The sequence below is a fragment of the Perognathus longimembris genome, chromosome 17 (assembly GCF_023159225.1).
Source record: "Perognathus longimembris pacificus isolate PPM17 chromosome 17, ASM2315922v1, whole genome shotgun sequence".
NCBI classification, from domain to species: Eukaryota; Metazoa; Chordata; class Mammalia; order Rodentia; family Heteromyidae; genus Perognathus; species Perognathus longimembris.
The window spans coordinates 41,409,270-41,432,775 of record NC_063177.1 but is presented as its reverse complement, the minus strand read 5'-3'; the positions used below and the strand labels follow the sequence as shown (position 1 = coordinate 41,432,775).

The following is a 23,506-nucleotide window of genomic DNA, read 5'->3' as shown; positions in this document are numbered from 1 at the left end:
TATCTGTTTTTTGTTTTGTTTTCTTTGTGCTGGTCCTGAGGCTTGAACTCTGGGCCTGTCCCTAAGCTTGTTTTTGCTCAAGGATAATGCTCCATCTGAGGGGAGCTGGGAAGAGGGCATAGAATGAGTGGAAGGAGAGTGGAGGGGCCCATTGGCCACATCCCACATTGAGGAAAGGGAACTAAGCAACTCAAAGGCAGTGATGGGAGGGAGGGAATGAGAGAGAAAGAGGGAACAGCTGATACTAAACAAAAGGAAAGAAATGTACATATCACCCAACCTGGAAGAATAGTTTTATTGTTAAAGTTCATAGAGTTAGTAAGCTTTGTAGAGAATGATGATTTTCACCATTGTGAAAGTTCAAATGTATACTGTGAAATATAAATAGTTTCTTAAACTCAATAAAAAAATAATTTGTGTGCAAAACAACAACAACAACAAAGGATAACCCTGTATCACTTTGAGCCACAGTGCCATTTCTGGATTTTTGGAGATAAGAGATCTCACAGATTTTCCTTCCCAGGTTGGCTTCTAACAGTGATCCTCAAATCTCAGTCTCTTGAGTAGCTAGGATTATAGGCATGAGCCTCCAGCTTTTAGTTATCTTCCCTGAAGATCAATTCTTCAATTCCTTCATTTTCCTGGTTTTTAATTTGCTGAGGTCTTGCTCCTGCACATGAATCCTCTCATAAAGTGTACCAAAAGTATCAGAAGAGAAGGTTTTCTTCTTTTGCTTGAGAGCTTTTGGCATTTTTTTTTTTTTACAAAAAATACCTTATAAAAGTCATCTGACACAGGCTGGGAATGTGCCTTAGTGGTACAGTGCTTGCCTAGCATGCATGAAATCCTGAGTTCAAATCCTCAGTACCACATACACAGAAAAAGCTGGAAGTAGCGCTGTGGCTCAAGTGGTAGAGTGCTAACCTTGAGCAAAGGAAGCTCAGGGACAGTGCCCAGGCCCTGAGTTCAAGCCCTAAGACTGGCAAAAAAAGATAAAAAAGTCATCTGATGCTAGCTGGGTCTTCCTCATAACCACATCCAATTAAAGCCCTATTTCTTTCAATTCCCTCTGTGATCTTTTGCAGTCAGATTTAATCAACAATTTAGATCATCAAAAGTAAACCTTTCCATTTAGTGCAATGAAATTCAGAACCTACTCCAATCCAGCCAGGTTTTTGGTTTGTTTTTGCACAGTTCAATTTACTTGTTTATTTACTTTGCAGTGCTGGGCATTGAACTTGGGGTCTTTGGCATGCTAGGTAAGTGTTCTACCACTGAACTACATCCAAAGTCCTGTCCCCTATTAAATTTTTAAACAGATTTTTTTATTAGTATGTATTAGTTGTAAAAGGGGGAGTTTCATTGTGACATATTCTTACATCATACAATGAAACCCATTAATCTCACCCTCTCTACCACTCTCCTTCTTCTCTCCTTCCTTTCTCGAAAACAATCACAGAATCAGGTGCCAGTGGCTCACATCTGTAATCCTAGCAACTCAAGAAGCTGAAATCTGAGGATCCTGGGTCAAATCCCAGGCAGGAAAATTTGTGACTCTCTTATCTGCAAATAATCACCAGAAAACCAGAAGTGGCACTGTGGCTCAAAGTGGGAGAACACTAGCCTTGAGTCAAAAAAGCTCATGGACAGTGCCCAGGCCCTGAGTTCAAGCCCCATGACAGACAAAAAAAAAATTACAACAGGTTTAATTGTTCTATTTTCATACATGCATATAAAATACCTGGACCATATTCATACCCATTCAATGGACCTCTTGTGACTGACACTCACTGCCCCCTCAACAGAACCTGTTTCACTGTTCAAATGGGTATGAGATACAGCAGAGCCCCCCCCAAAAAAAATCAGTCTTTAAAGTCTTCTTGTTACATCAAAATCAACAGCAAATACAAGAGTTTTGCTCCCTCAAGATGTTTATTCTTCTATCGTTTAAAGAACCAAATTTCTCAATCCCTAATTCAATGATATCCAGCAAATGGTAGTCATACATATGACCTGTCATTAGATTATTTTTCCTCCTCCTCCTCTTCCTGTTTCTTACTTCTTCTCTTCTCCTTCTCCTTCTCCTTCTCCTCCTTCTTCTTCTTTTCTTCTCCTCCTTCTTCTTCCTCCTCCTGGCCATGAAATTGAACTCAGGGCCTGGGCACTGTCCTTTATTTTGCTTTTTTATTTTGTTCAAGGCTAGTGCTCTACCACTTGAGCCTCAGCCGCATTTCCAGCTTTTTTGGGTGCTTAATTGGAGATATAAAAGTCTCATGAGGCTGAGAATGTAGCTTAGTAGAGTGCTTGCCCAGCATGCATGAAGCTCTGGGTTCCATAGTTCAGTTCCACATAAACAGAAAAAAGCCAGAAGTGGCACTGTGGCTCAAGAGGTAGAGTGCTACTCTTGAGCAAAAAAATAAAATAAGGGACAGTGCTCAGGCCTTGAATTCAAGCTCAAGGCAGGACCTGTACAAACAAACAAAACCCAATACCAGGGGCTGGGAATATGGCCTAGTATCAAGAGTGCTTGCCGCCTATACATGAAGCCCTGGGTTCAATTCCCCAGCACCACATATACAGAAAACGGCCAGGAGTGGCACTGTGACTCAAGTGGCAGAGTGCTAGCCTTGAGCAAAAAGAAACCAGGGAGGGGTTGGGGATATAGCCTAGTGGCAAGAGTGCCTGCCTCGGATACACGAGGCCCTAGGTTCCATTCCCCAGCACCACGTATACAGAAAACGGCCAGAAGCGGCGCTGTGGCTCAAGTGGCAGAGTGCTAGCCTTGAGCGGGAAGAAGCCAGGGACAGTGCTCAGGCCCTGAGTCCAAGGCCCAGGACTGGCAAAAAAAAAAAAAAAAAAAAAAAACTTCCAGGAATGACACCCAAGCAACTTTTAAATTTTCCCCAAGTAGTTCCAGTGGGCAGTCAGTAGGGAAGCAATGATTCCTTGAACAAAGAAATTCTGCAAGAGGTGGCAAGATGGGCCGCCAGCAGGGAAGCAGTCATGTATGTATAGAGACTTCTAGAAAAAAAAGAGGAGGTGATTGCTACAGGCCAGGGGGATGCAAGTGCGGAGTCATTGTTTTATGTGTACACAGTCTTAGTTTGAGAAAATAAAAAGGAGTGTTTTGGAGCTAGGTGGTGATAATGATTACACAATAATGTGAATGTATGAAATATCACTGAACTGTACATGTAAAAATGGTTAAAATGAGGGCTGGAAATGTGTCCTAGTGGTAGAGTGCTCGCCTAACATGCGTGAAGCCCTGGGTTGGATTCCTCAGTAACACAAACACAGAAAAAGCCACAAGTGGCACTATGGCTCAAGTGGTAGAGTGCTAGCCTTGAGCAAAACAGAAGCAAGGGACAGTACTCAGGTCCTGAGTTCAAGCCCCAGAACTGGCAAAAAAAAAAAAAAAAGTTAATATGAAATGGTAACCCCTCTGTACAAGACTTTAATAATCACAGTAAAATTATATTTAAAGAAATTGCTAAAATGGCATTTATAAACTGCTTTGTTGAATGGTAACTACTTTGTACAGCTACTTAAAGATACTAAAAAATACAGAAATAAAATATAAGCTAGGCCCTGTGCCTGTGGCTCACACCTTTAATTCTAGCTACTCAAGAGACTAAGATCCGAGGATCTTGGTTGTTTGAAGCCAGCCTGGGCAGGAAAATCCATGAGAGTCTTATCTCCAGTTAACCACTAGAAAACTGGAATTAGCGCTGTGATTCAAATTGATAGAGTGCTATCCTTGAGCAAAAAAGCTCAGGGATAGCACCCAGGCCCTGATATATACATAGTTAAAATGTGGGCTAGAGGTGTGATTCAAGTGGTAGAGTGCCTGTTGAGCAAGCGCAAGGCTCTGAGTTCAAATCCTAGTACAATATGCACAAAAATGAGTAAAATGAAGAAAGATGTGCTGGTGCATACCTATAATTCCTATAATACAAGCACTTTGGAGGCAGAGGCACAAAGATTGTAAATTCTAGGCTAGCCTGGGCTATGAGACTCTTTCAGGGAAATTAAAAAAAAAAAGCAGTGAAAAATGTACAATTTTATATTATATACATGTTCTAGTACACACAGACAGATGTATATAAAATAAAATAGATTTAGAAAGGTATTTAACCCAGCCTAAAGTTAGGGGATAGAATTAGGTAACATCTAAGAGTACCTTGAATGTCTCCAAGATATCTGTGTCTGTATCTACAATTGCATGTCTATCTACCTATCTGTATCATTACATAGCCATCTATAAATGTACACTTTGTAGGGAGAATTAGACAGGCTAATTTTAAGGGTATTCTGGAAGAAATTAATAAATGGGCAAGAGAATTGAAGACAGTTCTCAGAAGAAATGCGAAGAGCTAATAGATACATAAAGAAATGCCCATATGCTAAATTATTTGTTCATTTGATGGTTTGTTTGCCAGTACAAGGGCTTAAACTCAAGGCCTGGGCAGTATCCCTTAGTGTTTTTTTTTTTGTACTCAAAGCTTATGATCTATCACTTGAGCTATGTAGCTTCATTCCTGGCTTTTTGGTGGTTAATTGGAGATAAAGAGTCTCCCAGATTTTCCTGTCCTGGCTGACCTTGTGGTCCTTACACCTCAGCCTCTTGAATAGCTAGGAGTGAGCCAATTGGCACCTGGCTCATTTGTTCTTTTGCTGTTAATTTTTGGATTGATTTTTCTATTGGAGGTTTTGATAGATACTGCATTGAATCTGTAGATTCAATTGTTTTGACAATATGGCCATTTTATTTTCCTTTCCTTTCCTTTCCTTCCTTCCTTCTTTCCCTTCCTTCCTTCCTTCCTTCCTTCCTTCCTTCCTTCCTTCCTTCCTTCCTTCCTTCCTTCCTTTCTGTCAGTTGTGGGGCTTGAACTCTGGGCTTGGGTGCTGTTCCTGAGCTCTTCAGCTCAAGGCTAGTGCTCTATCCCTTGAACCACAGCGCTACTTCCGGTTTTCTGGTGGTTGATTGGAGCTAAGAGTCTCTGCTTTCCTGCCCAGGCTGGCTTTGAACTGCAATCCTCGGATCTCAGTCTCCTGAGTAGCTAGGATGACAGGTGTAAGTCACGGGTGCCCAGCAGTATGACCATTTTCACAATATTACTTCTGCCAATCCATGAGCATGAGAGATCTTTCTAGTGGTTGTCTTCAATTTCTTTAAGGTCTTAGTTTTCACTTAAGTTTCTCACTATTATTGTGCTGGGCTCTATCAGTACTTCTAAGTCCAGAAGTATTTGTTCAGTGAGTCTCGGTATACTGCTATTTGATGCATATATATGAACGTCTAATTTTCTCCTGATGAATTGTTCTCTTTATTAATATGACATACCTTGTCTCTTCTGACAGATTTTAATTTAAGTCTATTTATTTTTATCAGATATAAATATAGCTACTCCTGCCTGCTTCTGAGGTCTATTTGCTTGGAGGATCTTTTCCCATCCTTTTACCTAAGTTTATATTTGTCTTTGTTAATGAGATGTGTTTTCCTTTTTTTGGTGCTGAACCTTGTGCTTGAACTCGGGGCCTGGAAAATCTCTGAGCTTCTTTTGTTGAGCCACAGCTTTACTTCTGGGTTATTTTTGCTTTTTTTTTTTTGTTTTTGTTTTTGTAATTTAGTGTAGTTTAGTGGAGATGAGAGTCTCACAGATTTTCCTGCTTAAGCTGGCTTTGAACCACAATCTTAGTCTCCTAAGTACCTAGGATTATGAGTATAAGCCACCAGTGCCCAGCTTGAGTTGTTTTCTGTTTTGTTTTTGCCAATCCTGGAGCTTGAACTCAGGGCCTGAGCACTGTTCCTGGCTTCTTTTTGCTCAGGGCTAGCACTCTACCACTTGAGCCCCAGCGCCACTTCTGGCCTTGAGCCCCAGCGCCACTTCTGGCCTTTTCTGTTTATGTGGTACTGAGGAATCAAACCCAGGGTTTCATGTATTTGAGGCAAGCACTCTACCACTAGGCCATATTCCCAGTCCCAGCTTGAGTTTTTATTTTATTTATTTATTTAATTAACTCTGAGATGTGTTTCTTTTTTTTTTTTTTTTTAGCCAGTTCTGGGCCTTGGACTCAGGGCCTGAGCACTGTCCTTGGCTTCTTTTTGCTCAAGGCTAGCACTCTGCCACTTGAGTCACAGCGCCACTTCTGGCCATTTTCTGTATATGTGGTGCTGGGGAATCAAACCCAGGGCTTCAAGTATAGGAGGCAAGCGCTCTTGCCACTAGGCCATATCCCCAGCCCTGAGATGTGTTTCTTATAGTGTTGGGCCATGGTTATCAGTTCACGATGCCATTCTCCATGTCTATGGAGAGTTAAGACTATTTACCTTCAAAGTTAATATCGAAAGTAGCTATGAGAGAATGCAGCTTAGTGGTAGAGTGCTTGCCTGCCATGCATTGGGCCCTGGGTTCGATTCCTCAGCACCATATAAACAGAAAATGCCAGAAGTGGTGCTGTGGCTCAAGAGGTAGGGTGCTAGCCTTGAGCTAAAGAAGCTCAGGGACAGTGCCCAAGGCATGAGTTCAAGCCCCACAACTGGCACAATAAAGAAGGAAGGAAGGAAGGAAAGAAAGAAAGAAAGAAAAAAAGGAAGAAAGAAAGAGAAGAAAGAGTAGCTAGGATTACAGGTCTGAGCCACCAGTGCCTGTTCCCTTCCTTCTATCTTCTGTGAAACTGGGAAGGCTCTGAAGGCCTGTGGCTGGGGCACCCTGTTATCTCTTCTTTACAACTCAGTCTCTGGAGACTTCCTCCAGGAGCCACTAGGGTAAGGAGGGAGCAAGAGATGTGGGCTATTCTGGTAGACTGCGCATGCTTAGAAGTCTGAGCTAGGATGTCCATCTTGGATGGGGTCCAGAGAAGACCTCTGGGGCATTTGGATTCTGGAACACAGGCAGCTGGGACACACTGACCAACTGGGGGGCAGCTGCTCAGTCTGTCACATTGCCAGGCAAGGCCTGTGCAATCCCTTCTTCTCTGGATCCACAAAGGACTTTCTGTTTGTGGGGCAAGGGTGGGTGTTCAACCATGGTTTGGAGGAGGGGAAAGGTGCTATCAGCCTGTAGGCCTTTGGGTTCAGGCAGCTCCTTCCTGTCCCATAAAGGCTGTCACCCTACCCAGGTCAGAAAAGACAGCAGAAATTCTCTCTTAAAGCTAAGGGGAGGGGCTGGGAATATGGCCTAGTGGTAGAGTGCTTGCCTCGTATACATGAAGCCCTGGGTTCGAGTCCTCAGCACCACATATAAGGAAAATGGCCAGACTTAGCGCTGTGGCTCAAGTGGCAGAGTGCTAGCCTTGAGCAAAAAGAAGCCAGGGACAGTGCTCAGGCCCTGAGGCCAAGCCCCAGGACTGGCAAAAAAAAAAAAAAAAGCTAAGGGAAGGAGCCAGTGCCAACTCCCAAGAACCACCTTGGAATGGAGCTATTCATGATTACACAATGCCCAGAAAAGTAGTAAAATTTATGGCTGCTTCCATCCCAGAGTACCTCCCACAAAGCTGGCACTTAAGTGAAGCCCTTGACTTACTTATCTCTTTGAAGATGAGAGAGTAAAGCCAGTGGTCAGGGGCTGAGATTACAATCAGACAGAACCTGTTGCAACCCCAGCAACCCCAAGGAGCAGGAGTTGTGTGGCCTTGGGCAAGTTTCTCAACCTCTCTGAGCTAAAGTTTCTTCATCTCCATTGTGACCCCAGACCACACAATGTGAGTCACACTGTCCCCAGGGGCCACCTTCATAGTCTGGACCTACAGAGAGGAAACCAAGAGCGTAAAGGTAAGAAGCTAGATTTTTTTTTTTCAGTCCAAGGCAGGATAGCCTTATCTAGAGGGCCCAGGATATCCAGGTTAAAGCTTCTGACCCCTCTTTTGGCCAAATGAAGAAAGGAGGCCCCCAAGTCAGAACAAAAATGGGGGTGGCAGCATGCTTGGCCCAGTGGTCCCTCCTTCGTGGCAGACCATAGATGAAGAATACATCCAGGCTGAGTAAACTCAGAGGCACAGAAAGCTGATGAGTGGGTGTCAGGGCTGGAGAAAGGGGGGTGGGGGAGTGGGTGGGAAATAATTGTTTAATGGGTTTGGAGCTTCCTTCTCAACTGACAAAAGAGTTTGCCACTAAATGGGGAGGGGCACACTTTGTGAGTATACCAAATGCCACTGAATTGCTCTGTTGAAGGGTACATTTCACTTTACATGTATTTCCCATCCATTTAAAGAAGATAATGGGTATTTGAGGCTCAGAGAGGAGCAGGCACTGAGGAGGTAGGAAATCTCCCTGAGGGGCTACAGAAACACTACAGACACAGGTGAGTTACAAGTGGAGAGATTGGGGGGGGGAGGAGAAGATGCCCCCATCTGCAGCAAAGGATGCTACAGGTTGAGGATACCTGCTTTGGTCCCCTGGACCAGGTAACTGGACTCTAGAGAGAGAAGGGAGGAAGGGACGGAGAGGGAAGCTGGGGTAGGGCTTGCAGTCAGTCTCTGCTTCCTCTCCTCGGGGAAGCTCCTGGCGGGTGGGGGCGGGGCCTCACCCTTTCCACCGTCTTTCATTTTCAGAGCAGCATCACAGAGTTCTCTTAAAAACTCTGGCACCAATGGAATGAAATCGAACACGTCAAGCAGCTGGAAGACTGGCCACCGCCCACACCCGGGGAGGAAAGCCTGGCACTGGCTGAGTTGGCGCCGCCTTCAGGCAACTGGGAGACTTCCCAGAGCCAGGGGGCCTGCCCAGCACCCTGGGCAGCTCAGCCCTCAGGAGGGCGGTGCCCTCTGGGTCTGGGGTTGAGGAAGGGGCTAGGGCAGCAGGATGGGCTCCTTTGTCAGCCCCAAGAAGGAGGGTGAAGGCAGCTACAGGAAACAAGGGGGGGGGGGGAGAGCCCTCTGGAATCTATTCCCCACCCCCACCCCTCCTCTCTTGCACAGCTCCTGCACATGCTCAGTGTGCCCATGAATTGGGTTGGCTGGGGGAGGGCATTGCCTGGCACCCCCACTTAAAGGGCCAGTGCCAGCCTTCTGCGCTCAACAGGGGCGAAGGGACCTGGCTGTACTTTCCCCGATACTGAGTTACTTCCCCCTCTTGCTGGCAGCTTCCTCCTGATCCACCCCACTACCTCTGGCCACTCCATCACCACCTTTAACCCCTGGCCTCACTGCAGGCAGGGTCTGCTCCTGGGCACAGGGTCAGGGGGTCCCTAGTAGGAAAGAAGTGGGGGATCCCAGACCAGCCAGGCAGGCTTGGTGGGAAGGACTTGCTCTCTCTGCCTCCTCCCCTGGCCCAGATGAACAGGAAAGCAATGAAAGGGTTTTGTTTTTGGTTTTACTTTCCCCCCTCCATACTGGGGCTTGAACCACAGGCTCCACTTCTGGCTTTTGGTGGTTAATAAGTCTCACAGACTTTCCTCCCCAGGGCTGGCTACAAACCAGGATCCTCTAATCTCAGCCTCTAGAGGAGCCACCACACCCAACTCCTAGAAAGAAAAGAGCTGAGAGAAATAAGCCCTGAAAAGCCTGGGAAGGTGGGGGTGGGGATGGGGTGAGGTGGGGTTTGTCCAGGCCTCTGTTCCCCAGGCCCCTGGCTGAGGGAGTGTAGACAAAGGTGTCTGTGAACTTGACTGGCACTCACTGCAGACTCAGTAGACTAAAAGCCCAGGCTCAGGACCTGGCTGCTCCAGCTAAGGGAACAACAGGAAGGGGGAAAATGGAAGACTACAAAAAGTGGGCCCCTACCTCTCCCCAATACTGAACCTCCTCCCTCCACACCCCTCACCCTGGAGGTGGAGCCCAGAGGTGTGGAGGGAAGCAACTGGGACCTAGCTGATGGACAGCCTCTCTTCCACTGACCCCTCCCCTCCAGTCCTGAGTGACAAAGCCCCAGTTCCCACGCTCTCCTTTGCCCCCCATTCCCAACCCCCACCAGCCTTGGGAAAATGAATTCACCTCAGTGCTGATCTGGCCAAGAGCCCTTTAGCCATTTGATGTGTGTTTGTGATGGGGGAGGGAGCTGGCAGCTTTCCTCCGCAGACTCTTCAGCTCCCGAGTCAAGAAGGGCCAAACTCCTCACCCCTACCCCCCTTCCCCTACCCCCTTAGCAGCTGGGACTCACTCAGGGACCCATACACCCCTCCAACACCCTCCCCCACACTCCAGCAACCCTCTGGAATCTTCTGTTCCCTAAGCACACACACACACACACACACACACACACATCACACACCACACACACACACACACACACACACACAGTGCCTGGCCTCTGGGTAAACAACCTTTTCTGGCCTTCCTCCTCCCTCAGCACCAGGCCCCATGCAACAGCTGAGAGGCTGCCCACCTCGGGTCCGGGTCCCAGGCTAGTACACCCTTGGGAAAGGCAGGCCTCCGGTCTGCATTCCCACAATGTAGAAAGCTACTTCCTTTCTGAGCCTTGGGTTTCCCATCTGCAAAGTGGGGATCACCATTCCTGACAGCTATATGGGGATCAGAGGCTAAGGAGGCCAGGGCGGTAGGGATGGACTCCCCCCACCCCACCCCTTGCTGCCCCAGCAAGATTCTTTGCTTCCCCTTGAAACCTATCCCTTCCTAGAATCTGTTCTAAACTTGCTCTGCTGTATAGAAGGTGCTGGCCAGGCCTGGGTGTGGTGGTGCAGAAATAAAAGTTGTCCTGGCAATACACAGGCTTCGTCAACATTTCCATCCCCAGCAGCTCCCGGGCCAGAGATCTTTCCTTGCCCAATGTGGTGTCCCAATGAGTACCCAGAAGAGAAGCCAGGTTGGGCTGGCTGGGTCTCTACTCCTCCTGTGGCCGGAGGTGGAGAGACAAGGGCTCACTGGTGAGCTACCTTCCCCTGCCACCTGCTGAAATGATCCTTGTTGCTAGCCTGCCCCCCCACCCCCCCACCCCCCGCGCAGCGGCACAGAGGGGGTGGGAGCTCAATGCTGGCAAGCAGAGGGTTTTGCATCTGATGTGATCTCTGTGGAGCACAGCCAGGTGGGGGTAAGGCAGCGGAGACCCCCACTTCTGAGGAAAGGGACCACACATTGGATGGGCAGCTCCCCTAAGGATTCATGCACTGCTGCTCCTCCCTTCCAGCTACATTTGCCACATCTGCCTCCTTTCCTTGAGGCCTTACTTCTAAATAAATGTCCTTTCAGCAGGTGTTGGTGGCTCATGTCTGGAAACCTAGCTACTCAGGAGGCTGAGACCTCGGGGTTAGGTTCAAGGCCAACCAGGTAGGAAAGCTCATGTGATTCCTATCTCCAACTAACCACCAAAAAGCTGGAAGTGGAACTGTGGCTCAAATGGCAAGGTGCTAGTCCTGAGCAAAACAAAAAACAAACAAACAAACATAAAACAAACTCAGGGGCAGGAAACAAGCCTCGAGTAAAAGCCCCAGGACCAGCACAAAAATAAATAAATGCCCTTTTAGTAGGGAAGAGGACTTATAACCAACTGGGCACTGTAATGGGTGGAGAGGAGAGGCTGTGTAGGAGTAGGAGGCCCAGCCCTCTAATCTGTGGGGAGAATACAAGGGGAACCTGGGAACAAGTGCTGAAAGAACCTGGGGAACTCCACACTTCAGCCTTTTCCAAAAATCTTCCTTTCCTCCCTTCCACCCCACTACTTCTCCTCTAGGGGAGGCATCTAGCTTCTGCCATCTTTTTCTCCTTTCATGCTGGTACTGGAGCTTGAACTCAGGGCCTGGGCACTGTCCCTGGTTTTTTTTTTTTTTGCAAGGCTGGCACTCTACCACTTGGATCACAGCTCCTCTTCCAGCTTTTCTTCTGATTAGGGATGAGTCTCACAGACATTCCTGCCCTGGATGGCTTTGGACTTTGATCCTCAGATCTCAGCCTCACAGGTAGCTAGCATTACCGGTGTAAGCCACTGGTGTTGGCCCTTTTATTCATTCTATCTATCTACCTACTTACCTACCTATTTTCTGGAGACAGGCTCTTGAAAGATGCTGGCCTGGAAGTCTCAATCATCCTGCCTTAGCCTCCCTCACACTGAGATGGCAGCTATGTACCGCCACTCCCAGCTGCCATCTGAAATCATGGGCATCAGGTTCTGGCTCCACTTGGGTGTTCGTGACTGAGGGCCCTCCCACTTGTAAACTCCTCAGCACAGGCCACTTGATGCAGGACACAGAGCAGAACTGGGGTACTTTGACACCTTTCCAAGGCCCCATTTCGAGGTCTGCTGACCTCCCTAGCTCTGAGCAAGGAGGGGGAGGGGGCTGAGATATCTTTAGAATGAAAAAGTCTTGATTCTCAGAAGAGTACTGATGAAAGCAATCCTAGCCACTTCCATTGGGGTTCATCAACATCATTTAATTTCTCTGTAAAAAGTAAAATGAATAACAACCAAACAAGAGAGAGAGAGAAGAAGAAGAAGGGAAAAAGTAAGAAGACATCAAAAAGCCCACTGCAGAAGTTGGAACTTGTCTCAGCTGTTCTCAGGGGCCAGGCGTGCTGAGAGTGATTTTTGTTTGTTTGCCACTAGTGCCTTGAGACCCATCTAGCCTAAGTGGGTTGGAAATGGGGCCTTGTCCTTGGGTCCACACGCCTGGGGGTGCTCCTAGGTGCCAGGCTCCCCACTGCGGTGGCTGCCCTCTCGGAATCGCACTTCGTTCTCCTGCCGAAGCCGTTGGTTCTCCGTCCTGAGCCTCTTGACCTCAGCAGCCAGCTCCTCCACCTGGTGACAGGGCTGCTGGCCGGTGCCCCCCTGCCTCTGCTGCAGCCTCCGCGTCTCCTCCTCGGCCTGCGACAGCCGCCTCTCCAGATCCAGGTAGTCTTGAACCAGCTCCTGCTTGCTGCGGCCCTGCAGGCTCTCCGTGTGGTAACGCTCGTAGGTCTCAGAGAAGTCCCTCTGCTGGAACTCCCCGCGGGCCAGGTCCTTCCCATCACTGTCCTCTGCCTCACTGTCCCCACTGGAGCCTGGATGGGACACCCCATGAGACACATCCAGGTTGGGCTCCTCTGGGTCGCGGTCATTCATGAGGAACTGGGTGGTATTGTAGGGTGCCACGGGCTGGCCTTTGGCGAACATCTCCTCCCGCACTCGGGAGGCCCTCTGGCTCTGCCTCTCATCCCGCTGCTGCTTCTCAGCCCAGCTCAGCTCTAAGTAGGGCCGCCAGTGCCGCTTGCGCTTCGATGACCGCCTCCGGTGCTTCTTCCTGCCCAGCACAGCCCCAGAGGCACACGCCCCTGCGCTCTGGGCTGGTGGCCCCCCACTGCTGGGCCCTGGACCACTGCCAGCCTGGGCAAGATCTTCATCTTCGGAGATGCTCTCCTTTCGGGCGGTCAGGAACAGGCAACTACCATGGTCTGGAGTCTCAGGGGGTCCCTGGGGGCTCCCTGGGGCGTCAGAAGCCTAAAGAAAGGGTAGAGAGGATGGATCAGGACAGCGTCTCCTAAGGACAGACTCCATCCCTGCTCACCTAAGCATGGGGTCCAACCTTCCCACACCAGCTCACCTCGTCCCCTGCTCTGCCCTCTCACCTTTGAAACTGTTTACCCTCCTTACTATCTGGCTCCCAGCCCTTCTGGTAAACTCAGGTAAGAGCAGTATTTTCCCTGGATCTTTCACTACCGGTCATTTCAAACCCTAGAACAATATGAGCTACAGAGTTAGGTGGTTTATTTTTCTCTCTCTTTCTTTTTTCCTTCTTTTTGGTTACTGTTGTTTTATGTGCCAGTCCTGGAGCTTGAACGCAGGGCCTGGGTGCTATCCCTGAGCTTCTTTTGCTCAAGACTAGTGCTCCATCACTTGAGCCACAGCTCTACTTCTGACTCTCCCACCTCCCCCCAGTTTATTAGAGATAACCTTTGAGCTGCGATCCTCAGATCTCAGCCTTCTGAGCTGCTAGGATTACAGGCATGAGCCTCTGGCCTCCAGCAAGAATAGGGGTTTTATAAATACTATGGAAAAAGGGCTGGGAATGTAGCTTAGTGGTAGAGTGCTTGCCTAGCATGCATGAAGCCCTAGGTTCAATTCCTCAGCACCACATAAACAGGAAAAGCCGGAAGTGGTGCTGTGGCTCAAGAAGTAGAGTGCTAGCCTGGAGCAAAAGGAAGCCAGGGACAGTGCTCAGGCCCTGAGTCCAAGCCGCAGGACTAGCAAAACAATCAAACAAGAGTCTCAGGGGATCTGAGGTTTAAAACTAGATCCAGCAGGAAAAAGTCTGTGGGACTCTACCTCCAAATAACCACCAAAAAGCCAGAAGTAGAGCTGTGGTTCAAGTGGAAGAGCACCAGCCTTGAGAGAAAAAAAAACAACTAAGAGATAGTACCACAGGCTGGGAGTTCAAATCCCAGTACTGGCACATGAGAATGAACAGATAAAGAAAACAAATAAATAAATATTATGAACATGAAGGGCTGGGAATATGGCTTAGCGGTAGAGTGCTTGCCTTGCATGCATGAAGCCCTGGCTGGGTTCGATTCCCCAGCACCACATAAACAGAAAAAGCCGGAAGTGGCGCTGTGGCTCAAGAGGTAGAGTGCTAGCCTGGAGCAAAAGGAAGCCAGGGACAGTGCTCAGGCCCTGAGTCCAAGCTGCAGGACTGGCAAAAAAAATTTTTTTTTAATAAATATATTATGAACATGAAGAAACCAGGAAAGTTAACGGGGGATGGAAGACAGGTCCTGATGTAGCTGCTTTTCCCTCTTTCTGGAATGTGTGTCAGAGTGGCTTTCCATGATAAGCAACCTGTGCACTTACACAAAGGCCCCCATACTTACTCTGCTGTCCCTGACTACAATTGTGTGTATGTGCACTGGTACTTAGGGTCTGGGCACTGTCTTTGAGTTTTTATTGTTCAAGGCTGGCACTCTACCACCTGAGCCACAGCTCCACTTCTGGCTTTGTTGGTAGTTAATTGGGGGTAAGTGTCTCATGGGCTTTCCTGCCTGGGCTGGCTTTGCTTGCTTTTTTTTTTTTGGCCAGTCCTGGGCCTTGGTCTCAGGGACTGAGCACTGTCCCTGGCTTCTTTTTGCTCAAGGCTAGCACTCTGCCACTTGAGCCACAGCGCCACTTCTGGCCATTTTCTGTATATGTGGTGCTGGGGAATTGAACCCAGGGCTTTATGTATACGAGGTGAGCACTCTTGCCACTAGGCCATATCCCCAGCCCCCCGGGCTGGCTTTGAACAATGATCCTTAGATCTCAGCCTCCTGAGTTACTAAGATTACTTTTTCTTTTCTTTTTAAGATGAGAGCTTTGCTGTGTATCTCAGGGTACATTCAAAACTCATGATCCTCTTGCCTCACCCTCCCAAATAAATAAGCTTGCCAGGTGCCACCTATAATCCTAGCTACTCAGAAGGCTAAGATCTGAGGATACCAGTTCAAAGCCAGCCTATGCAAAAACATCTGTGAAACTCTTGCCTCCAATTAGCTAGCCAAAAAAAAGTCAGAAATGGAGGTATAGATCACATCGTAGAATGCTAGCTTTGAACAAAAAAGTTAAGGGAGAGCGCCCTGGGCCCTGAGTTCAAGCCCCAGTACTAGCACTGAACAACAACAACAAAAAAGCCAAGGTTCACAGGCACGTGACATTATGCCCAGCTTTTATTTGGTATTTGTTTTTGTTGCCAGTCCTGGGGCTTGGACTCAGGGCCTGAGCACTTTCCCTGGCTTCTTTTTGCTCAAGGCTAGCACTCTACCTCTTGAGCCACAGCGCCACTTCCAGCTTTTTTCTATATATGTGGTGCTGAGGAATCGAACCCAGGGCTTCATGTATACGAGGCGAGCACTTTACCACTAGGCCATATTCCCAGCTATGCCCAGCTTTTAAAAATTTTTTATTTTATTTTATTTTATTTTGCCAGCCCTGGGCTTTGAACTCAGGGCCTGAGCACTGTCCCTGGCTTCTTCTTGCTCAAGGCTAGCACTCTGCCACTTGAGCCACAGCGCCACTTCTGGCCATTTTCTGTATATGCGGGGCTGAGGAATCGAACCCAGGGCTTTATGTACACGAGGCAAGCACTCTTGCCACTAGGCCATATTCCCAGCCCTTATGCCCAGCTTTGAACTAAAAAAATAACCTTTTTTTGTCTTGTTGTTGTTGTTGATACTGCGGTTTGAACTCAGGTCCTTTAATCACGAAGGCAGGCACTCTACCACTTGAGTCACACCTTCAACCCTAAACTCAGTAATTTACATACAAGGGGCTGGCAACTGTATAGCTAGCTGATCCTGCTTCAGCCTTTTGACTCTTATTCTTTAGGGCTCAGTGCCAGTGTCACCAGTTCAAGGAGGCTCTCTGTGACTATCCTACTTTAAGCAGCTCTCCCTCCCTCCCCAGTGACTTTCTATCATGTCACACAGGTAACATACCACTCAATCTTCAACATTTTGCCATTTACTTAACCATCTTCCTTCCTCCCCTGAGAATGTCAGAATGTCTTATCTGTTCAATTTACCATTCTACCCCTATGCATGGCATACAGTAAGTGCTCAATAAGTATTTGTTAAGTGACCTAAATTTTCTAAGATAAGAGGATCCAGGGTGGCTATAATCTTTCCTTTGGAGGTGGGGATGAGGAGGATTTGGGGTTGAGGCCAGCCCAGGCAAAAAACTCCAATGAATTCCTCATCTAAACAAGCTGGAGAGCAAGTGGAGGTATGGCTCAAGTGGTAGAGCACCAGGCTTGAGCAGAAAAAAACAACAAGTGAGAGCACATGGCCGTGGGTTCCAGGCCCCTGAACAGGCAAAAATTAAACAAACAAGGGCTGGGGATATGGCCTAGTGGCGAGAGAGCTTGCCTCGTATACATGAGGCCCTGGGTTCGATTCCCCAGCACCACACATACAGAAAACGGCCAGAAGTGGCGCTGTGGCTCAAGTGGCAGAGTGCTAGCCTTGAGCAAAAAGGAAGCCAGGGACAGTGTTCAGGCCCTGAGTCCAAGGCCCAGGACTGGCCAAAAATAAAAAAAAATAAAAAAATAAAATAAAATAAACAAGCTTGGTATGGTGGCACATGTCTGTCACCCCAGCTACACAGGCAGGCAGGAAGATCAAGGTCCAAGGCTGCCTTGGGAAATAATGTGAGACCCTGACCTGAAAAGTAACTAAAACAAAAAAGAGGCTGGAGATGCAGCTCAAGTTGTAGGCCCTCAGTTCAAACCTCAGTACTGCCAACCAATCAATCAATAAATGGGATCCAAAAGGTGCTGGAAGAGACTACTTTCCTTTTTATCCTTCTAAAGGATGGAAGATAGAATGTGTTTATGCCAAGCACTTGTCTATATGAGTGTCAGAAAGAGGTCCTAACACAAAAGGGTCAATTCTATTCTGCAGTGCAAGCTCCAGAACTTACAAGAGATAGAAAGGATCTGTCCAGACAGTGTGTCTGTCTATCTCTGTTGTGGTGAGGGTAGGAATATTGGGTGTGGGGGATGGGAAATGAATTGCTCTAAGTTTGTGGTTTGGAGGATTTCTAATAATAACCAAACCATCAGCCTGTTGTTTTATAAAATACAACATGGGACCGAGAAGGTGGCTGAGTGGTAGAGTGCTTACCTAGCATGCACGAAGCCCTGGGTTCGATTCCTCAGCACCACATAAACAGAAAAAGACAGAAGTAGCGCTGTGGCTCAAGTGGTAGAGTGCTCGCCTTGAACAAAAGAAGCTCAGGAATAGTGCCCAGGGCCTGGGTTCAAGCCCCAGGACAGGGAAAAAATAAAATTCAACATGCTATCTGTGCATGGGTCCATACAGGTGGAGAGTGTATTTGGCTAATGTATTAGTTTTTGTTTTTTTCCATGGCATATTGGGGTTTGAACTCAGGACTTCATGCTTGCTAGGCAGTTATGCTATCACTTGAACTATGATTCAGCTCCAGCAAAGTGGTCTTTGCAGCCCTATAAGATCCAGGAACATATTATGTGTGTTTTGCAGATTCTGAGAACTTCAGGGGAAAGGAGGTTACAGAGAATGAGAGAGTAGGGAATGTGTGTGTGTGTGTGTGTGTGTGTGTGTGTGTGTGTGTGTGTGTGTGTGTTGTGTTACTTCACTTGCAGAGAGTTCATCAATCATGAACAACAGGTCTTGTCTCCATCAATTTGGGCCAACTAAGTCACAGCTGTTGTCTCACCCAGAGGAGAAAAGGCCTCTTGGAACTAAGTCAGGATGGCTGTGTGTTCATGATCATTCACTAGTTCTCTGCACTTAGTAATTGTCCCCTAGTGATCCTTCCCCCAGTCTTACATTCCACCTCCCTTCTGAAGTCTGCTCCCTCAACCACCATTATCATTACTGAAGATAAGTTGTGTGACCTGGGTGAGTCATTTGCCCTCTCTGAACCTTCTTGCCTTAACATGTCATGAATCCCAAATAAGATAAATCCATGAAACACTGAAACTGGCTAGGTAGGGTAGTTCAAAGCTTCTCTGAACCAGGTACAGTGGCACATGCCTGTAATCCCAGCATCTGGAAGGAAGAGGATCAATTCAAAAGCAGCCTGACCTACATGGTGAGACTGTTTAAAAACAAATCAAACAAACAAAAAACCAAGGGCTTGGGATGTAGCTTGGTGGTAAAATGCTTGCCTAACATGCAGAAGACCTGGAGTTTGATCCCTAGTACTTAAAAAAAATAAAATAAAATAAAAATGTGTAATAAAAGCTTATCTGTCCTTCGAAATCCTCATCTATGAGAAATTGTAAGGAGAAGAGAATGGGTAAGGTAAGGCAGAGTGACAGAATGAGCTAGAAGGGGTTGTTGTTGTTCTGTTTTGTTCTTGTTTTTGTTTTGTAGGTTGTAGGGCTTGAACTCAGGGCCTAGGTGCTGTCCCTGAGCTTCTTTGTGCTCACAGCATCACTTCCAGTTTTCTGGTGGTTAATTGGAGTTGAGTCTCGGGGACTTTCCTGCCCTTCCTTTCCTTTGAACCATGGTCCTCAGATTTCAGCCTCCAGAGTAGCTAGGATTACAGGAGTGAGCCACTGGCACCTAGCCGGATTCGGATTCTTATTGTCAGACTAGAAGTTGACATTCTCTAAGGGCCTAATATCTGTTTCTGTCTCTCTCCTGGGTTATTTCCCACTCCCTACTTATATCTCAAACTTTGATCCTAAACTATTTTTCTTGCTTCAGACTTGGTTCTTAGCCTGAACAAAATATAAATATTCAGCCAAATTATTTGCCCTTGAGTTTAAGACAATATTCTGTTGACAGAAGACCCTAAGTTTTCTTTAATCTATTTTTTAAATCTTAAATCTATTTTTAATCTTGGCAGTTCTGGAGTTTGAACTGAGGCCTTGCACTTGCTAGGTAGGCGTTCTACCACTTAACCACAGGCACAGCCCCAGAAGGCCCTAAGTTTAAACCTGATGCTTGTAGGTGACATGAATTCTAGAAAAGACATTTCAGCTCTTAGAACCTTAACTTCTGTGAACTGGAAGTGAAGGGCTACTAGGAACTCATGCTTTAGCACTGATTTACTGTCTGGCTTATTACCCAGAGCACAGTGGAGACTCAATTAAAATACTGGCTTTCCAACTCTGCCAGCACATCTGAGACAGGAAATTTGAAATGACAACTGGCAGTTCCCACGTTCAGGGTACTCAGGTGACTTGGAAGGCAGGACTTACCTTCACCTCCTCCAGGGCTGTTGGTGACTCTGTATTACAGTTGGGCTGATTCACAGTGGCCATCTTCTGTTCCCAATGTTTTGCCAGATGCCTTTAACTCCTGACACCTGCTTTGAACAACAGGAAAACCTAAATCCTGACGAGCAATTCTTAGGAAGAAGCTGGCTGCTCAAGAATTGTTTGCCCAGGCAGTGGCAGCCATTTTGTAGCCCCAGAACTGCACGGGGCCAGGCTTTGAAGGCCACTTCCACAGCCCGATTTTCACACCTCCAGCCAGAAAGAGGCCAAATGGGATTAAGTGGTCATCTTCCCAGTCCTGTTCCTCAGGCCTCAAACTATGGCTTCACCTGTACTTTTTCCTCTGAGAAGTCACTGAGGCCTGATAGGATGATAGGCCTACGCTTTGTTACCCCAATAACCAACAGAGAAAGGAGACTGGGAGCTCCTATGTTTTGACCTCAGTTCCACCTCAACCTCCTCCCCGGGCCAGGCAAAACCTCTGGAAGTTTGGCTAAGATCAGGGAGGAGCGTAGAGCTGAGGCCATTTTGTCTTGAACCTTGCCAGCCTCCCTCCTTCCTCTAGGGAAGGGAAACAGAGGAAAAAGGTTAAGAGGACTGCACTACATGCAGTTGGGAAGGAAATCCAACTTGGATAAGGACGGGTTTATTGGGGAAGGGGAAAAAAATCATGGAAGGGTTTTGCAAAGGTGGAACTGACCTACTTGCTGTCAGGGTTATGCACACCACTACCTCTCGTGTGTCTTTCTGTGCGATCCCCTGGCTGTGAGATTCCCAACGCCTCAGCCCTAACCTCTTACTGCAGTAGCAGCAGCTCGGTCCGAGGCAGCCGCTCAAGTACTAAAGGGGGGGGGCGGGGGGGAAGAAACAGCCTGGCAGCGCAGTGTCTGCTGGGGATTGTAGTTCTTCCATCTTGGGACAGCAGCCAAAGGTAGGGCACGTCAACAACCACACCCTAGAACTTCAAAACCCATCTGCCCTTGCGCGGAGTCCCGCGCACACCGCTCCCTTTTCTGATTGGTGCAATTTCCTGCCAATATTTTCAATGTCGTTAACGATTAGCTGTGCGGAAGCAGAAAACGGCCTCCCTGTCAGCCCTCAATTAAAGAGTTCATTGATAGTATTCATCTTTACAAGAGGAATACCGTAGATCCGGCCCGTGGGGGCGGGGCTTAGGCGCGGAGGGATCCCCAGCCCTTGAGGAAGGCGACGAGAAGATCGGCGGCCGCCACCGCCGCCATTTTGGGCTGGGAGGAGGCAGCGGAGGGACTCGCTGCGCAGTGAGAGCACCCCATGGGGGGTGGTCCGGGCGCGGGGAGAGGCCGGGCCGAGTGGGCTGCCTGAAGTGGCTGCGCCGGGAGACGACGGGGAGGGATACGGGGGTGGGTGAAGGTTGGAGTCTTCCCCGGCGGAGCCTGGTCCTCAAACCGTCCCGGCAGCCCCGCAGCCTCGCTTCTCCCGGAGCGCGGGGTTCTTTGATAATTACCGTGCGTTTCCCGAGAGCCCAGAGCCGGGGAGAGACCACCGAGACGAGGCTCTCTCTCCTCTTAGATCGAGGCCGGACTCCGCCAAGGCCTCTCCCCCCCGTCCCCCTTCTTCCTGGGAAGGTGGCGGCCCGGCAGGCCCGGCGTAGCGGGTCCCCCCACTCTTGACAGCCGAGGTGGGCGCGACGCCGGGTTCCAGTCTCCGGCACCGGTACCGCGGGGAAGGGCAGAGGTCGCAGCTCTGGTTCTCCCGACCCCCCACCCCCTCCCCAGGCGTGGTGGTTCGCTGGAGGCTCCGGGGGCGGAGATCCGATGCGTAGTCCCCTCCCCCGCGCCCCAACACTAAGGCCGTCCTGCCACTCTGGCTGCGAAAAGTAACCAATCTTCGAACTAACTGTAGCAACCATGAGTTCCAGTGGGACCGAGTGGATGGCGATGGGGGCACGCGGGAGTCCGGGGCTCCTCCAGCGTGGAGATGTCTGCGCGCGCGCTTGCCCTCAAAGTTTCTCCTGTCCAGTCCTGATTCCCAGAACCACCTGACCCCCCCCCCCCCCCCGCACATCGCCCAGCCACTTTTGGAAAACTGTGTCCTCACACTCCCTACAAAAGTGTGTCCTTACACACCAAAGGCATGGCGGGTGGGGTGGGGGCGTTTCTGCCTTTTGTAGGGTTGAGACATAAAATGATTCAGAATCGCCATTCGGATGCTTCAGAAACATCTGTTTGCATTTTGAAATCCGAGCCATACGTTTTACTAAGAGAAAAAAAAAAAAAAAACTTTTGGAAAAACGGCTGCCTTCCTAGAGGGGTAAAAGGAACTAATTCCAGTGTAATCTTTGTAAGACTCCACAATCTTTCCAGTTTGAAGAATTTTGACCCACCGATTAGACAAGATTTTGTGTGTGTGTGTGTGCCACTGACGTATTATTGTTGCTAAGGGAATCTCTTTTATAGATCTTGAAGCCACTAAAGTAGATAACAGCAACTTAAAAAAAAACCTTCCATATATATAGGGTGTGAGGAGAGACCTGCTTTAAAAGAATAAACTCTCAACCTGAAAGTATAGTTGTACCAGCTTCTTAAAACTTGAAGTTTGATGTAAAGTCATTGAATTGTGGCTTGTTTCCTCCTGTTTGACATCTAAATCCATAGAGGTTTGTGGCTTGGATATCTTCAAATTACAGTTTTGTGGCTAAAATGTCAGTTAAAATTATGAGTAGGTAAGCTCTGAAGTAGAAAGGTAACTGGGCAGTAAACTTTTATCTTTGTGGATACTTTGAAGTGAATCTTATTACCAGTTACAGAAGGTCAAATTCCTGAGCCTTACTAGCCAGACCTGTACAACTTTTTTTTTTTTCTTTGCCAGTCCTGGGGCTTGGGACTCAGGACCTGAGCACTATTCCTGGCTTCTTTTTGCTCAAGTCTAGCACTCTACTTCTTGAGCCACAGCACCACTTCTGGCATTTTCTGTTTATGTGGTGCTGAGGAATTGAACCCTGGACTTCATGCATGCTAGGCAAGCACTACCACTAAGCCACATTCCCAGCCCTGTACAACTTTCTTGAGAGCTAGAAGTACTAGAAGTACTCCCCCTAGTAATACTAGTTTTAAGTTTCCTTTTTTTATTTGTGGTCTTTGGGCTTGAACTCTAGGCCCAGGTTCTGTCCCTAAGCTCTTTAGCTCAAGGCTAGCACTCTACCACTTGAGCCATAGAGCCACTTCCAGCTTTTTCTGTGGTTAATTGGAGATAAGAGTCTCATGGACTTTACTACTTGGTCTGGCTTTGAACTGCAATCCCCAGATCTCAACCTCCTAAGCAACTATGATTACAGGCATGAGCCACCAGTGACCAGCTAGTTTTAAGTTTTATGAGTGATAATTCTCTTATCTTTATTTTTTTTCTTTCTCCACCCCTCAGACTTTCTCAGGATAAAATGTTACAACTAAATTGCAAAAGTAGGGTCACCATTGACCTGAGTTTTTGTTTTTTGTTAAAAGACAGGATCTCTTGCTGAGGCTGTGGTGCAATGGTAGAGCAAGTGCTGACGTGCTTGAGGCTCTGGGTTCCATCCTTAGCACTGGAAAGCAATAAAAATAAAACGTTTGAACTGTAAGCATGGCTCAAGGAGTAGAGTCCCTGGCTACCTAGTAAGAAGCTCTGAGTTCAAGCCCAAGTGCTTCTGGGGGTGGGGGAAGGTTAGGCTAAAACTAGGTAGTTCAGGCTAGCTTTAAACTCCCAATCTTCCTGCCTCAGCCTCTCAAGTTATGGGATTGTAGTCATATATTTCCACACTCATCTTTCTTTCTTTTTTTTTTCTTTTTTCTGGCCAGTCCTGGGGCTTAAACTCAGGGCCTGGGCACTGCCCTCGAGCTTTTGCTCAATGCCAGCACTATATACCACTTGAGCCATAGCACCAC

At 47.9% G+C, this 23,506-nt stretch overlaps 1 protein-coding gene across 7 annotated transcripts; it reads right to left on the bottom strand.

Moving 5' to 3' along the window:
- Positions 1-12,303: 12,303 nt before the first annotated feature.
- Hexim2 (HEXIM P-TEFb complex subunit 2) lies at positions 12,304-21,991 on the bottom strand. Of its 7 annotated transcripts, none has more exons than XM_048367227.1 (3): positions 21,091-21,991; positions 19,587-19,696; positions 12,304-13,366 (listed from the first exon to the last, which is right to left on the bottom strand). In XM_048367227.1, the coding sequence occupies exons 2-3, from the start codon at positions 19,647-19,649 to the stop codon at positions 12,572-12,574; spliced, it is 858 nt and encodes a 285-aa protein (XP_048223184.1). In that variant the 5' UTR covers positions 19,650-19,696; positions 21,091-21,991; the 3' UTR covers positions 12,304-12,571. The 7 variants fall into 7 exon arrangements, with proteins under 7 accessions (XP_048223184.1, XP_048223182.1, XP_048223187.1 ...); XM_048367225.1 differs by having other exon boundaries at positions 19,587-19,693; XM_048367230.1 differs by lacking the exon at positions 21,091-21,991 and adding an exon at positions 20,398-20,423 and having other exon boundaries at positions 19,587-19,693.
- Positions 21,992-23,506: the final 1,515 nt, after the last annotated feature.